The sequence below is a fragment of the Lissotriton vulgaris genome, chromosome 1_1 (genome assembly GCF_964263255.1).
Source record: "Lissotriton vulgaris chromosome 1_1, aLisVul1.2, whole genome shotgun sequence".
Lineage (NCBI taxonomy): Eukaryota > Metazoa > Chordata > Amphibia > Caudata > Salamandridae > Lissotriton > Lissotriton vulgaris.
Genome location: NC_141685.1, coordinates 750,834,116 through 750,851,796, shown reverse-complemented (window position 1 = coordinate 750,851,796; position 17,681 = coordinate 750,834,116). Strand labels below are relative to the sequence as shown.

Sequence of the window (17,681 nt, the reverse complement as noted above, 5' to 3'; positions counted from 1 at the left end):
CTCCACCCAGCAACCACCGATCCATGGCATACCCCGGATTGTCCAATGGACCATATAAACCATGATTAATGGCCGCTAGCTGGGAGGCCCAATAGTACCTCCGCACATCAGGCAAAGCTGTCCCCTCATCGTACCACGGCAGCGTGAGCTTCGTGATAGCGATGCGAGGGCGACCATCCCAAAGCAGAGCGCGTTGTAGGCTCTCGATCTCACTGAAGTAACGGGCAGGGACCGGATCTTGAGTGTTTTGGAGGGCGTAAAGGAACCTGGGCAAGGACATCATTTTAAACAACGCCGCGCGCCCAAGCAGAGAGAGCGGTAGTTTACGCCACCCCTCCACGTCTCGCCGAAGGCGGAGAAGAGGGGGAAGCAAGTTATGCTCATAGCGCGCTTTGGAGTTAGTGGAGATGTAGATCCCTAGATATTTAAAGCCCTGGTTCGCCACCTGTATGCCGCAACCTCTCAGGAGGCGAGGCGTTCCCCCTTTCAGGACGTACAAATGTGACTTAGACCAGCTAATAACTAAGCCGGAGTACTGACCAAAAAGTCGCAATACGTCACAGGCCACAATGAGGGACTTGCAGGGGGAAGTGAGGTACAGAAGAATATCATCTGCATACAGTGATACTCGGTCCTCGAAGTCCGGGGACCACCGAATACCATGCAGGTCGGGGTGGCTGCGTAACCAGGCCACCAACGGCTCGAGTGCAAGAGCGAACAGGAGGGGTGACAAAGGACAGCCCTGCCTGGTGCCCCTCTGAAGAACAAAGGATGCTGAAACTCGACCGTTGACCGCTACATTAGCCAGCGGATCAGCGTATAAGAGTTTGACCCATCCTTCAAATTCCGGGCCAAAACCGAGCTTCGCCAACACTGCCCACAGGTAATTCCACTCAAGGGAGTCAAAAGCCATCGTGGCATCCAACGATGCCAGGACAGCCGGCTCCTCGAGCGTATGGGCCCTGGCCAGGGCGCCATAAAGTCTACGTAGGTTAAGAGCAGTGTTGCGGTGTGGAATAAAGCCCGACTGGTCCGGGTGCACTAAGTCGCCGATGACGCCAATCAAACGGTTGGCGAGCATTTTGGCTAGAATCTTAGGCTCCGCGTTCAACAGAGAGATGGGGCGATATGATCGGCACAAATCTCTTGGCTTCCCTTCCTTATGGATAACCACAATGGTGGCCAACCTCTGGTCGTGGGGAAGTAAACCAGTCTCCCGCGCCTCAAGGAACACGTTCCGCAAATGCGGGGAAACCATATCCGGCTTGATTTTATAAAGCTCTACCGGAATACCGTTAGGGCCAGGTGCCTTGCCAGATCTCAGGGAGCGAATTGCGAGTGCAACCTCGTCTGCAGTTATGTCCCTGTCTAGATCGTCTCGATCCGCTTCCGACAGGCATGGGAGGTCGATGTCCGACAGGAGAGCGCCCGAGTCGGCCTCAGATCGGTCCGAGACCGAGGAGTAAACGCCCCGAAAGTAATCCGAGAAGGACTGAGCGATTGCGCTCGGGTCAGTAATCAACAAACCTTCGTCACCCAATATCTCCGGGACGACGCGGCTGGCCCTCTCTTTCTTATCGAGCCAAGCTAGTAGCTTGCCCGCCTTGTCACCCACGTCGTAAATCCGGCCCTGTTGTTCCCTGCCCATGACAAGAACAGCGTCGGTGGCCAGGTCTCGATACTCCAATTGCTTAAGGGAGAGGTTATGTAGCAGCTCGGGCTCAGGGCCCTCCTCCAATCGAGAGTCTAACTCCATAATCTCTGCCTCAATGTGCACCATGTCGGCGTCCCTGTTCCTACGAGCTTCCGCTATGAGGGCAAATGCCTCACTCCGCAAGACCGTTTTAAACGCCTCCCATAAGGTGGCAGCTGATGCAACCGATCCCACATTCTCGGTAAAGTAGAGCTCGATCGCCTTGGCCAAACGACCACGCGTTTTTGGGTTCCGAAAGTACCACGGATTGACCACCACCGGTCGCTCCGTTACAACAATATTAAAATCGAATGAGACCCACAACGGGGAATGATCCGATATACCTCTCGCCAAAAATCAGGCCTCAGAGATCGCCGGTGCGTGAGCAGCCAAGGCGAGAACATAATCAATCCTTGACAGGCTACCGTGTGCGCCAGAATGAAAGGAGTATTGGCTTTGGGTGGGATGGAGGAGTCTCCAGCAGTCGACCAACCCCATAGTATCTAGGAAAGTGGGCAGCCACAGTTGCGAGCTACAGAGGTCTCTAGGCGGGTGCCTGTCCAAGGTTCCAAGCCATTGACATTCCAACAAAGAACTTTCAATGTCCTACCCCCCATCATCGTGTCCCAAGCCTTCACCAGCCCTCAGAGGCCCCACCGATACATGAAACAAAGCATAGCATACGAACCATTGCCTAAGAGAAAGAAGAAAGAAACAAAGAAAGCACACAAAACCAACCCCAACACCACCCCCCACCCTGCACCCCTGCAGCAGACTAAAAAGCCCCCCCAACCAGCAGTGTGCCTGTCGCCCCATAAACTAAGCTACAAAAAGACCCTAGAGGAGTAAGGAGCCCCCACAGTCCCCCCCTGCCACCCTCCATGTGAGAAAAGGATAGTCCCATTAAAGTGCAACAGCATTGGCTTTATCGGTCATAGTCAACGGGCACACCAACCGACAAAGGTAGTGCGAGAAGTACTATTCCTGAGGATCAGGGCCACCAGATGCGCCTTCAGAATGTTCCTCCTGCTCCTCCCGCCGATGCGGCAAAGTGTCCAGCCAGTCGCTCGCAGACTCAGGCATATCGAAAAACAGGGCGCGGCCATCACGTTCAATGCGCAGTTTAGCGGGGAACAACATAGAGTATTTCAGCCCTAGGTCCCTGAGGCGCCGCTTCACCCCCGCAAAACTTTGACGCTGTCTCTGAACAGCTCTGGTGAAGTCCGGGTAAAAGTTCACGTCTGCATTTTGAAAGTTGAGAGGCCCATGTCGGCTCTAGGCCTGGAGAATCGCATCTCCATCTCTGAAGTTGAATAATCGGGCGATGATGGGTCTCGGTGCGACGCCCGTCTTCGGGGGGCCGCCTGGTATTCTGTGGGCCCGCTCAACCGAGAAGAAGTGACTAAGGCCTGCTGGAGCGAGATGGGTCTTAACCAAGTCCTCGACAAAGAGGTCAACGGCCGCTTCCTCCGCTCCCTCCGGCACCCCAATAATGCGAACATTCTGCCGCCTGGCACGTCCTTCGAAATCCTCCAGCCGCCTCGAAAACAGGTCATTAACCGACCGCAAGGTACGGACCTCCGCTTGCAGGTCCGAGACATCGGTAGTGAGGCTGGAGGTTTTGATATCGAGAGATTTCACTCGATCATTCGTTTTGCCCAGGTCGGCCCTGATCAAATTGAGATTGATAGCCAGGGTGTCCACCTTGTGTGTCAGGACCTCATGTTGTTTATGCATCTCAGTCCTGATGCCTGCGATCGCCCCCATGATGTCGCGAAGAGTGGGTTCCGACTCCTCGGGTGAGCCCGCCCGTAGGGAGTCCTTAGATTGAGCGACCACAGTGGGCGAGGTCCTTTGCTGGGCGTACCGGTCGATTTTGTTGGTCTGGGGCTGGATCGTCTTCCTACTGACCCGGTTCGCCGTCCTGTCGGGATCACCTCTGCCAGCCATGTTGGGTCCGGGCAGAACAAAGGGCAGCGGGACGATGTCGCTGTGAGCCCTCAGATGGGCGCGGAGCGCAGCCTCACAGAATGCAAGTCAACAGTAGGCAACTCTGCCGCTACGTTCACTCCGCCAACAGAAGCTGGAGGCGCTCACTCAGCATATCGATCATGCTATGCGTCGTCTCGACCGTCGGCCGTCTCCGGGACAATGGCGCATCCCTGGCACAGAGTCATAACTCCGCCAAGAAATGTCGGATTTGGAAACGGAAAGCGGGTCCCGTGTCTACGACCACTCGCCAAATGGAATCCACAACCGTGGATCAGGATTTCTCACAGGATATATGCGGAGGGTCGGAGGGTCTGCGGAGCTCCGAGCTTACGCGGCCATCTTGCTTGCCCGCGAAGCTCCTCCAGGTCTTGTAATTTTTGTTTCCATATTAATACCCTGTGAAGTACGAAGAATTGAATCACAGCATACAGGTGTAATGGGCTTAGCTTTATCTGGAGGTAATTGCCATGTTGGCATGGTGAATTTTTATAATGCTACTCAAGATAGTGCAGGCAGGAATCAAATTCTTATATTAAATTCTTTTGTCTCTAGTTTTATGAAAGATCTGGGCCATAACCTCATGATTATGGGGGATTTTAATGTGCATCCTTGCGTAGATCCATTGAATAAATGTTTACCAGAAATGTTTTGCGAACGTGCGGGTTGTTGCGGGGGAATTGTGTAATGACTTGTTGGATGATTTTGATCTATCACTGGCCATGACACTTAGGGACCCGCTATACTGTTTTGATATCCCCACCTTTAAAGGGCATGGCAAGGGCACCTTTATAGACCATATACTGGTCTCTCGGACGATGCAAACTTTCTTAGACTCTTTCTGCATTGTCTCAAGCGAATTTAGCGACCATAACCCTCTAACAATCTGCCTAAAAATGTCCCTGGGTAAAAAAGGGAAATAAGACTAATAGTCAAGGCAGGCTGGGAACAACAGATGGAAGGAGGCGGTTAAAATGGTCAATGGTCTCTGCGGATATTCTCTACAAAAATATTGCTGAACGGTGTTCAGAGGATATCAAAGATTGTACCATTGAGGGGGGTGATCCCAGGCAGGTTCTAGCGGCTTATCAAAATATATCGGAGAAGGTGTCAGAGCTATTATCTGTCCCTAATAAAAACCAGGTGAAAATAGGTCCGAGGTGGTTCAGCCATGATTGTACTAAAGCTGCTCGCAAACTGAGGCTTGCTTTGTCAGCTACCCCGAGGAATCAGGAGAACGTAAAATTATGCAGAAAGGAATATAAGGCTATAACTGCCCATCGCAAGGAATTCCTAAGAAAAGAGGCCTGGGAGGAATTACTTGATCCCTCCACTCTGAATAGCAGCACCAAGTTCTGGGCACTGGTTAAAAAACCTTTTTTGGCTGAGGACCCAGGAGATGGACTTGTCTGTTGCATAACCAAAGAGGATTGGGAATGTCACTTTAAAAACCTGTATTACTCTGAGGATCCTGGAACCATGGATTTCGCCCCCCCTGACAGGGGTGGCGGTATTACATTTGAGAAAAGTGAGGTCTTGGCTGCCATAATGGGTCTTCCTGCGATAAAGCCCCGGGACCTGACGGAATACCACCGGATCTTTACAAATCTGATCCAGCTTTCTGGGCACCCATTCTGGTGGCTGTATTTAATGCTGCAACCATAGTGGGTTGTCCGGGAACGTGGGGTTTGTCAACTATAGTCCCTGTCTTCAAGAAGGGAGATAGGGGAAGTGCTCTCTGCTGCCGACCAATATCCTTAATATTTCAATGGTTAAGATCATGGGGAGAGTCCTACTTCAACGTTTAACAAGCTGGTCAATTGAAAATAATATTATGTCTACTTCCCAATACGGCTTCTGCGAAGGCCGCTCTACCATAACCCAGTGTCCCAACCTGTTTCTTATTCTGAATAAATACACTGTTGTACAGAAGGGAGCAGTTCACCTTGCCTTCATGGATCTGTCCTCAGCCTTCGACTGTGTTAAGAGGGGGAGGCTGTGGCAGACCATGAGGGATAAAGGTGTTGATAGGGGGATTGTGGATTTCCTAGTGGATTTGCACAATGACACAAGAGCCAATGTGAGGTTCTCATCGAACGGGGAAACCACAGGAAATTTTAGTATGAATAAAGGAGTTCGTCAGGGCTGTATCTTGGCCCCATTTCTTTTTAATTTTTATATAAATGATTTAGACGCCGTACTCCAGGAGGTAAAATCAGATTGTCCTAGAGTCGGTACGAGGGGTATTCCTTTACTTTTATACGCAGACGATGCGGTTTTAATTTCAAGAACAGAAAAGGGTCTCCAGGCACTCTTGAATGTTTTTAATAACTTCATGACTGATAGGGACCTTAAGGTCAATAATTCTAAATCCTATATAATGCATGTTGGCCGTCAATCAAAAAAGAAGTTCATTTTTAAACTAAATGATGTCCTGATCCCCATCACCCATACGTTCTCATATCTTGGTGTCTTATTTGATACAAAGCTTAGTTGGGCTCCACATGTGGCAAGGAAGAAGGGGGAAACGACCAGAGTAAATGCCTCCATTTTTAACTTTGCCACTAAATTGGGGAAAAAGCCAAATGTGGCCATGATGAAATTATACAATGCTAAATCAATAGCCACCGCAGTCTATGGCAGCGAAATATGGGGCTATGCAAACGGCGAACAACTACAGATAGCTGAAAATAACTTCTTAAAGCGTTTGCTTTGTGTCCCAGTAAGTACATCGAATTTAGCGGTACATGAAGAGCTGGGAAGCCAGCACTTATCCGGCATTGTTGGATTAAGACCACTGTTATGCTGGGTAAAATTATGGTCAAATCAGGAAATTCCTTTAACCCACCAGATAGTGGAAGATCTTGTATCGCTTGATCATGCAATGTGTGTACCATGGCTTAAATACTTGAAGTCCCAATTTCTGAAGCTTGGACGCCTGAACTTGTTTTAAAACCCGAGTGAAATAGTTAAGGGTGATGTTGCAGCAATTAAGAGGGCCTTTTACATGGATCACAGTGCCCTAAGAGAAGAAGTTGAGCTCTTGAAACCTAATGTTAGGAAGTATATCATGTTAAGAACTTGTGATACCATGGAACTGTACCTAACATGCTCCTTTACCTCCCATGAAAAATTCTTGCTGACCCGGTTCAGGTTTAATATTTTCCATCATCTTTTAATCAGACCAAAGTTGGACATTTTTAAGAAAACTGCAGCTCCCTGTGGCTGCGACGGGAAGTCTCCACAGGATATGCTGCATTTTATATTTTTATGTAGATTTTATGAATTCTATGTCAGGACCGGAGGCTTCGGATTATGCTTTTCTCTCTTCGCTGTTTATTCACATAACACCACACAGCAGCCAGAAAAGCATCAAAACTTTGAAAAAATTTTGTATTCCAAACACAGGAATATCAGAAAACATCATAATAACACTTTTATAACTACAAGTCCCATGAGATCAACATTAGGCAGTCCTTTCTTAGTGTCCATAAATCCCAATATAAGGCGTCCATCTTGTGAACTCCTCCTCTTTCTTCGCTGCTTCGCAGCCAGTTAAGTGCTATTCTACCTCTCTTTCACAATTTGGTGTCTGATGGGGTTTTTGTTTTCTTGCATGGTTGATATTCTATTTGCATAGATTCTTGCTATTGCTTTGGGGGTCTGTGGGGTTTTTTCTCTTCCAGAGCCCCTTCCATCGCGGGGACGCCTTCGCCCCTTACGCGATGTCCCCGTGTGTTCCGCGGTGTTGATATCGCCGCTAGAGGGCGCCGTAGCGTCTCGCCTGCCCGCGCGCGGCTTCCGTCTCGCTGATTGGAGCCGCGCTGGGGAGACGACGTCGCCGGAGCCCTGCTGCCGCCTAACCCTGACGCCCTCTTGGGTTGTACTGTCCTGTGTTTGAACGCCCCGTTGGGGTCTGTACTGGTGGTTGTGACCACGTTGACGCCTGCGGGCGATTTTAAGCACCTTCCTACATCAGCTTCCGCTGGGGTGTTACCCGCTCAAGCGCGCTGGGAGGCGGTGCGACCCGGTCTCTGGAGAGAGGGTCGGCGCGCTAAGAAGGCTGGTGCTGCCTTCGTGACTGCCTGGTTCCGCCGGCCTAAAAATCCTTGCTAACCTCCGGTTGGCCCATACGTGGCAGTTGTCTACGCCATCGGAGCCCTCAGATACCTATTTTTTCTTTGCTGCGTGGTGGACGCCATGGCTGAGGGGTACTACGTCGAGGAGGAAGAGTCACACCAATACCTCCAAGACGACGAATTCTATGCGGCTGTGGATCAGTCGATTTACCGTTGCGTGCAGGAAATCGTAGGGCCTATGGAGGACAGGCTATCGGCCCGCATTGTTGAAGAGTGCGCCAAGTTGGCGCCGGGCCTCGCGGGGATGCCCGCCAACGATCCTAGCCAGCCACCGGCGGCCAAGAAGCCACGTGGGGACGCGGGTCCCAGTGGTGCGCAAGGCGTGGACAAGGACGCCTTCGAGCGCCTACGAGACGCTTTCCTGGCTAAGGCGACCGGGCCTGCCCCCGCGGCGCCCCCGCCTCAGGTCCCTTCGACGCCGGCGGATGCTGTCCCTGCCTCCCCGGGAGGTGTTTCCCCCGCGGATACAGAGGATGACGACGACGAAGACTCCGTGCGGTCGTGGCGACCGGCATCTAACTCGACGGAGTTGCCCAAGGACACTTCGGGCATGCTCGACCCGGATGAAATCATGCACCCACGGTCAGCTGCTTGGGCGCCTGGGGACAAGGTAGCGCAGTTTGTGGCGGGCCGCCTCCGCAAGCCCTTGGAGAAGGAGGCGCGCAGTTGCTTGAGGGGTGAATGCCCCCGCCCGACTTTGGATGGAAAGGTGGCTATGACGCCGGAACTAAATGGAAAAATGGCCACCTTCATGGCGAAGTTTGTGAAGGACCCCCGTAAGGGGATCGACCGTTCTTGGCGCTCCTGTCAGGACAAGCTATTGGACACCATTGGCCCCCTCACCAAGATCCTGGATATGGCCGAGGAAGCCAAGGTGTCGGGCAGCGCCATATGCCCGGAGGTGTTGTCCAATTGGGCGCAGCGGGCCGTTATATTCCTAGGGAACGCTAACTGCGCCCTCTCGACCGAACGGCGTCGGTCGCTTCTGATCAAACTGGACCCCAAGTTGGGTGATTTGGCCTCCTCGGAGGCTGGCGCTGTTGCACAAGGGGGTCTCTTTGGCGAGCCATTCATAAAGGAGCTGGGAAAGTTTGTCTCCACCTTCACTTCCCTGGACAAGGCCCAGTCAACCATCAAGCGGGTCTTCCACCAGCGTTTTTCCCGAGGGGCTGGTCGTGGCAGGGGCCTCACGACCGGCCGTGGCGGTCAGCAACAACCCAACAAAGGGCATGGCTCCGGCAGAGGAAACTACAACTCCTCTGCGAACTACAACAACTTTTACCCAACAAGAGGTCAGCGTTTCCGAGGACGCGGAAACTTCCGGAATGACTCCGGCGGCAACAATTCCCACGGTGAGTGTGATCCCTGCGGATCAAGTTGTTATTGGGGGGAGGTTGGCATGTTTCCCACAGGCATGGGCGGCTATTACGACGGACGCATGGGTCCTTCAGACCGTGCGGGGGTTCCGCATAGAGTTTTACGACCAACCGCGCCAGTTACGGCCTCCTCTGCCCATAACTTTTTCTCAGCCAGACGTGCTGTTGATCGATGAAGAAATCTCGGCGCTGCTGCGCAAAGGGGCTATTTGTCGAACAACGCGTCACCCCGGGGGTTTCCTGAGCAATATTTTTCTTGTGGAAAAGGTGGACGGGGGCAGACGGCCGGTCATCAACCTCAAGGAGTTCAATGGCTGGGTAGTGTACAACCACTTCAAGATGGAGGGCATCCATCTGTTGAGAGACGTTTTGCTCCCGAACGATTGGATGGTCCGCCTGGACTTCAAAGATGCGTATTTGGTGGTTCCCATTTACCCTCCGCATCGCCGTTTCCTCCAGTTTTGCTGGAAAGGCATGGTTTTCGAGCTCAAGGCCCTTCCGTTCGGTCTTTCCTCGGCCCCTTGGTGCTTTACCAAAATTCTGCACCCGGCCATAGGAACCCTGCGGAGTCAGGGGATTCGGTTGATCGTCTATCTCGACGACATTTTGCTGCTGGGACAGGACCCGAGCAGGTGGGCCGCTCATCTGTCCCAGACAGTCTCCCTGTTGCAGGGTCTGGGGTTTATCGTCAACAAGGAGAAGTCGGTTTTCACGCCCGCCCAGACAATGGTGTTCTTGGGCTTCGTGGTGGATTCAGTGAACTCGACTCTCAGTCTACCGTCCAGGAAGATGGCCAAAATCAAACATGTGCTGCGGCAAACTATTTCCAAGTCGCACACCTCCCTTCGGCAGGTTGCCAGAGTGGTAGGCCTTCTCTCGTCGTCAATTCAGGCGATATTTCCAGGCCCTCTTCATTATCGGGCCCTTCAGCGCCTGAAAGCGCATCATTTGCGCAGGGGGCTCTCTTACGACCGCTTGATTCCCCTGTCAGTAGAGGTCAAGGAGGAAATGTCCTGGTGGCTCGCCCACATGGAGGCGTGGAACGGGCGAGCGATTTTCGGGTCCGTTCCGGACTTGGTGATCGAGTCCGACGCCAGCAGGTCCGGCTGGGGCGCCCGCTGCGGGGATTTCTCCACAGGCGGCGCTTGGTCATCCGACGAACAGCGACTTCACATCAACTGCTTGGAACTTCTAGCAGGTTCATTCGCCGTCCGTTGCTGGACGAGAGATTCGGTGAAGTCATGTGTCCTTCTGCGGATGGACAATGTTTCGGCGGTTCGGTATGTGAACCATTTAGGGGGTCCGCGATCGCGGGCACTAGCGGATCTGGCGAAAGACTTTTGGGATTATTGTCTCACCCATCAGGTCTCGGTAACGGCAGAATATTTGCCGAGACGGGCCAATCAAGTGGCAGATTGGCACTCGAGATACCTTCGAGACTCCAGCCTGTGGAAGCTGGATGTTCAAGTGTTCCACTGGCTGGCGGCATGCTGGGGTCCTTTTTCCCTAGACCTGTTTGCATCCCGTCTGGACTTCCAGCTACCGAGGTTCTTCAGCTGGAGACCGGACCCCTTGGCGGAGGCGACGGATGCGTTCCTCCAAGACTGGGGCCAGGAACGACCGTATGCCTTCCCGCCTTTCTCCATGATAGTGCGGGCCGCGGCCCAGATTCGCCGCCAAATGGCGGACGTAGTGATGGTGACGCCCGTGTGGAGGTCGCAAGTGTGGTTTCCAGTTCTTCTGGAACTTTCCTGGGATTCTCCAATCCTACTCCCCCGGCTTCCTCGTCTTCTCCTCAATCCAGATGGGGTCCCTCACCATCTCCTCCAGGGTTCTCTCCGCCTCATGGCATGGAGGCTTTCAGGCGACGCTGGTCGCTCCCTGGCCTTTCGAACTCAGCTCAGCAACTTTTGTCCAAGGCCTGGGCAGGCAGCACTGCCAAGAGGTATAGATCGGCTTGGACCAGGTGGGTTCGTTGGTGTCTTCGACGGGATTTGGATCCCATGGTCGCAGGTCTCGTTCCCATCCTGAATTTCCTGGCGGAACTTTCTACTGCCGGCTTAGCATACCGGACTATTAACACGATACGTTCTGCCATATCAGCAGCTCATGTGCAGTTGGATGGAGTGGCGGTCGGGGAACATCCCCTTGTGTGTCTGCTCCTCAGAGGAGTACGTCTAGCTTTACCACCGGAGCCACGATATTCTGTCCTGTGGGATGTTAACGTGGTGTTGAACCTTTTTCTTTCCTGGCAGCCTAACAAGTATCTCTCCTTAAAGGAACTGTCAGCTAAACTGGCGATGCTTCTCTGTTTAGTGTCATGTCGCAGAGTGTCTGACGTGCGTGCCCTAGATGTCACGGCGAGAGCATTTTCCCCGGATGGGGTGACCTTTACCGTGGGCCGCCGCACGAAATCGGCTACGAGGTCTATTTCTTATCCGGCATTTGCAGATGTCCCTAAGTTGTGTGAGGTACAGTGTTTAAAAACATATGAGGAGGTCACAACAGAACTTCGCCCTCCGGGCGAGCGGCAATTACTCATTGCGCTGCGCAAACCTCACAAGGCTGTCTCTTTCCCCACTATAGCCCGGTGGGTGCGTTGGGTATTGCAGGAAGCTGGTATTGATACAAAGCAGTTCGGAGCGCACTCCGCAAGAGGGGCCATGGCCTCCAAAGCGTTTGCCCTTGGGGCACGTTTAGAAGACCTCATGCGCGCTGCGGACTGGTCTTCGGATTCCACCTTCAAAAGGTTTTATTTTAAGCCAGTGGTGGATATTGCTAGTTTGGTGGTGAACAAGCTTTGAACAAGCATAATCCGAAGCCTCCGGTCCTGACATAGAATCAAAATTTTCCTAGCGTAGTAACGGTAAGTTTCAATTCTATTAAGGACACGGAGGCGAGGATTATCCCACCCATACCTCCTGCGGAGATCCTGCCCGTACTGGTGTAAGTAATCTCTTTCCGGATTTCAATGTGGATTACTGTTTCTGGATTGCATGTCATTGACTTGTAGCAATGTCTTGTTATCTTGCCTTCGAATTTAGCGGGTATGGCTTAGCTCACGTTGTTCTTTTTTCCGCCAGGAAATGATGGTGCGAAACGAGATGGTTGAGACTTTGGCCTGACTCGCGACGAAGAAAGAGGAGGAGTTCACAAGATGGACGCCTTATATTGGGATTTATGGACACTAAGAAAGGACTGCCTAATGTTGATCTCATGGGACTTGTAGTTATAAAAGTGTTATTATGATGTTTTCTGATATTCCTGTGTTTGGAATACAAAAATTTTTCAAAGTTTTGATGCTTTTCTGGCTGCTGTGTGGTGTTATGTGAATAAACAGCGAAGAGAGAAAAGCATAATCCTCGCCTCCGTGTCCTTAATAGAATTGAAACTTACCGTTACTACGCTAGGCAAATTCCGATTCCCCTCGTAGGCGGTATCTTGTCACTCTTTTAAAGAGATTACATTTTAATCAAATTAGACCTGCCCTCATGTATTTACAGCTTTTGCACACTGACAGTGTCCTCCAGGTGCTAGAATTTTTAAAACTAACTGTGAGATTAAGAAAATGTTTAGATGAGTAATTATGAATTAGCCGAAGTCCAACGCACTAATGCACTTTGTTGTACGTGGGCACTATTTGCACTTTATCTGTGGTACTGATTTTGTCTACTCACTCTTTTAAGAAAAGTGTATGATGTATGAATTATGATTGAGTTTGTAAATGCTATGGTGTTTTTATTATGAAATGTGTAATGATTTTGTGCTTTTATGGATTGCAATATATCCGAAATAAATTCAATTTGAATTGAATTTGAATTGATCAGGTTCTTGCCCTTTCTGCCCATGTGAGATGTTCACACTTCCATAAACACCACAAGGTAGACTTTGGGCTTGAAAAATGTCCCACCAATGGGGTGCTATTACAGAAGGTGCAGAGGGGGCACAACGGCTGTCTGTGCCCTTTCTTTTGCCCACAGAGCTCTTTAGCATTAGAGAAAGGTCTGCAGACACTTGAGTTGCTATTCCTGTGTGGATGATTCTAACACACATTTTATGCGTGCCCAGTCCTAAGATGATGTTACCTTATTTTCATGAGGCATGACTCCATAAAAAGGAGGGAACACCGTGCCTCTGCTCCCATGCCACAGATGTGCAGCAGAAGAGAAGAACTAATTGTGTGCCATATACAGCGCCTTGTGTCAAAAGTGAGAAATTGAATGTTAAAAGCTTACAAAAACAACAATAAAATATTCTAAAGATAGCACGGATAATTAAAAATACATCAGTTATAACTGATCCACAATTGTTGCAGCTTGCCATTCTTGTGTTCGTGAGATATGTTATGTACAGTAACCCTTGAGTTTTTCTATTTTTACATTTTTTACCAAAGCATGCAAAACGTAATTTCCCTTTTCACTTTGCCCCTTTCAGCAAATTTATTTTTCTCCAAGAAGTTGGAAATGAACCTGACATCAAGACGTCGGAGAAGTGTACTCTGGTTGTGAACTTGAACTGCCCGGATGCAATTGAGGGAAAAACTTTCAATGAATGGACGAAAAGGGTAATGTATTTACCAGCAACTCATGAGTGTGCCTAATGTATAAAACAGTTGTGGATTAATATGTTTCTAAAGAACGGGTTACATTTTGGACATCTGCGTTAAATCAGATTGCAGAAACTCATCCGTACACAATAAGGCCCCGATTTTCTAAACTGTGGGGGTGAGTACTTAATACTCAGGCAACACAAAATGGGTGCTGTGCAACAAACAGTGGCTTAAATGATATTCTCAATCAACTTTCATGAACAACTTTCTTGTGCCAAAAGTTGACAAAAGTGCACTACTACAACACATGAACCCGCTGGTAATCTGTGTAAAGTGGGTGTAATGATGTGGGAACAGGGCAATATCCATATCAATTAAAGTCATGCAAAGTAGCGCAAACACCTAAAGTCAAGCCAAGTAGCACAGCCTATCTTTGCATAGAATCTTAGTGCCAAATGAAATCAGTCTGAAACAGAGTGTGAACGGTAAACAAGCATTATATTGCCAAATGTACTATATCTTATTTCTATCAAATTAAACACATATGCGGTGATGTATCTTTTGTTTAAGTTTAAGAAAGACTTTACTGATCAAAGTTATATGAAATGTATATGAAATATAAGATAATTAACATTCTGTATTGAACAGCAAAATTACGCTTTAACGTAGAAAATAGTGTAAATTGAACTTCATTTCTAGAAACGACTCAAAACATTAATGAAAGGAATATATACAAAACTCCATGCATAATCAATAAGGAAATTAGAAAGAAAGTAAAAAGGAAAGAGAAGAAAAGGACTGAATCATGGGGAATTACTTAAAGGTTAGAAATATTGAGTAGTAAATGGTAAACGTTTACCACAAAACTTTTTGTTACAACGACCGTGTTGTGATTCTGCATACCATTACTCCGCAAGTCATAACAACGACTTGCGGAGGAGGGGGGGGGAGGTGTTGGATTTAAAATCCAACACCTTCCCTAGTGTCCGCACAGACTGGAGTTGGAATAGTAAATTATACTATTCCAACATCCAGCGCCCACTCCGCACGTCGTTGTCCGACTTGCGGAGTAATGACATGCGGAATCACAACGCCGTTGTTGTAACGACCACTTTGTGATTCCCAGTGGGGAAAAAGACTGCGGGATAATGACACACATTCGAAGTAAATAGGTGAAGCATATGAAATAGCAGCAAGGCCGGCCTTAGGCATGTGCAAGCTGTGCACCTGCACAGGGCCACCAAACCCCAGGGGCCACCACGCCAATAAATATCCTTAATATAATAATCCTCTGAGGATGGATACATATTTGCAAGGCAGCTCCTGGCAGGGATTTGGTGGCCTCCGGCTCTGTTCCTCTTCCAAACACCCTGACACCCCCCCTCTTCACTGGCCTCCGCACCTGCGTTCTTCCGGGGGCCCCCTACCTACGCTCCCTGCCCAGGGCCACCATGAGCCTAGAGCCGGCCCTGATAGCAGGTCTGGTGAGGGTGTTAGTTAAATTACATGAACACACCTATGCACAGGTCCGATGGGGTAAGCCAGGGGAAGTGACAGCCAGGTTTGAGGTGTTAAAGGGAGTAAGACAGGGGTGTGTCCTGGCCCCCACGTTATTTTCCCTATTTATTAATGGGGTTATGAACTATTTTACTAATAACCCTACTGATTCCCCCTCCTTAGCGGGAATGAAGATACCTCTGCTCATGTTCGTGGACGATACGCTTCTAATATCCAAAACTCGCCAGGGGCTACAGAAGGCCCTGGCGCAGTTTGAGCTGTTCTGCCGCGAACATGAGCTGGAGGTTAATGTGGGGAAGACAAAGTTTATGGTGTTGAGGGGGTCTAGACCAATAAAAGCAAGTGTATTTATGGCAGGTACCTCTCTCGAACAAACACCCATCTTTACTTATCTAGGTGTGACTTTTAGCGAGACATTGAGCTGGAAGCCCCAAATTGACCTGTTTTCCCTAAAACATACCCAATTAGGAGGGGCCCTACTTAGGGAGCATAAAAGATCCCTCACAAAACCACTGGCTGCACTTATTAAAATTTATAGCTCAATTTTTTTTACCAGCAGTATTGTATGGAGCAGAGTTGTGGGGTTTTAGTAATGTGGATGCCCTGAAAATTGGTCAAAACCAATTTTTAAGATCGGCAGTGGGTTTACCACAATCTTCCCCCCGTATACCCATGTTATATGACCTGGGTTGCCAGCCTGTAGAGGACATAATTCAGTACAGACCGCTGGCGTTTTGGCGACGCGTGTGGACTGTACCTGAATTATCGTTGTACGCAAAGGGTCTGTTAGAGATTATAAGGGGCTCCCATAAGATCGTGTGGCTCGATGGAGTCAAGTCATTGTTACTTGGAATGGGGTTGGGAGAGTTGTGGTTTAATCCTGAAACTGCGATATTCCCCCCAAAAAAGGTATTGAAAGAACAATACTGGAAGTGGATAACATGCAGACGTCAATGTAGTGTAGCTGATGATTCTCTTTCTGCTAGCTTTTTAAATGCCAAAGATAATTGCCTCTTGGAGGACTACTGGGGCATTATATCAAAGAGCTTTGATCGTAAGCTCTTCCATCAATTTAGAGCTGGTTCATTGCCCGTAAGGGGATTAACCAAATCCTGGGGCAGGGGGAACAGTAGCAAATGCTTGTCTTGTGTTGACCAGGATGAAACATTAGACCATTTCCTCTTCGGTGGCCCGTTGTGTTGTGCTCCGAGGCGGAAGTGGCTGCGTCCAGTTTGCTGTCTGTTGGGCACAAGGTCTGCTCTAACAGCCAGTAGAATCTTGAAAACTGACACTTCCATTGTAGTAGTGACTGGGGTAGCCAAATACATTAGCTGGGCATGGATTATCCGGTGCAGGGTTGCCCGAGAATGTTCTCTTGGGCTCCGGGTAGAGAATAGAATTTCTCTCTAGCACCATTGTGTCATTATTTTATCAACATATATTGTAAAGTCTTTTCTGGATTTATTACTTTTTTATCTATGTTTATATATCTATGAATTTTATTAACCCTTTCCATGCGGCCGCGATTCCCCTGGTGTGCTGTAAACAACACGAACAGGGGCGGGCTGTGACGAACCCCAGCCGTCATCAGCACACGAGCACCGTAGTGCATGACGGCTGGGGTTCGTCATCAGCATGGAAGGGGTTAATATGTACATTACTTGCATCAGATTTTATTGAATGGTTTTATGGTGATAATATAACTGGGATGTTTTTATTAATGAAATTTTATTAATTGTATGCTAGTATGTCTTTTATGATGAAAATCGAATAAAGACTTTTTTTAATTGAATTGAAATTGAAATAATAAACATGTAGCATTATATACTTATAATTCAGTAAAAACCATAGCATATTATTGAAAAATTATAGTCCTTTAGAATCATCGTGTTATAAAGAGTACATCTATAGATTATAGATAAATGTGGGTATTAATTTTTAATTGTGCTTCAAATAGAATTACTAAAGAAAGATTTTCAAGGGTGTTTGGGCACCCTTCAATCAAAGGTTGATATAAAGCATCCAAAATAGCATTATTTGATGAATGGTTACAGGAGACCATGGAGCTTCCCTTTTCATAGCAAGTGAGATAGGTGCAATATAAGGTCTATCAGGTTTGTTATAACATATTCCATACCTCCAAGCTTGAAACTAAATGTTTTTTGAATTCGTACCCTCTTTTAAGTCAAGCCTAGAGCCAGCGCGCTGGCGATGCAAAACTTATTGTAGAGGAGTAGGATATAGAAGCCCCGCTCACTCTCCGCCCATATTTGCCATTGGCGTGTGTCATTGTCCATCCTAAATGCTGTCCACTGATTCACCTGTAGGCTTGTTAGTTCCCCCTTAGTACCGCCTCCTCTTCATTTGTCACCTCCAGGGCGACTGGACCCTTTACTTCGGTTTTTACCCGGTACATG

General features: G+C 49.0%; 1 protein-coding gene across 1 annotated transcript in view; it reads left to right on the top strand.

Annotated features, from left to right (window-relative positions):
- LOC147747758 (2-5A-dependent ribonuclease-like) overlaps positions 1-17,681 on the top strand; it is a 255,237-nt gene that overhangs the window by 147,659 nt on the left and 89,897 nt on the right. Inside the window, exon 5 of the mRNA XM_086955550.1 lies at positions 13,632-13,761. Coding sequence (XP_086811676.1) covers positions 13,632-13,761 — 130 coding nt within the window. The remainder of the gene's footprint in view (positions 1-13,631; positions 13,762-17,681) is intronic.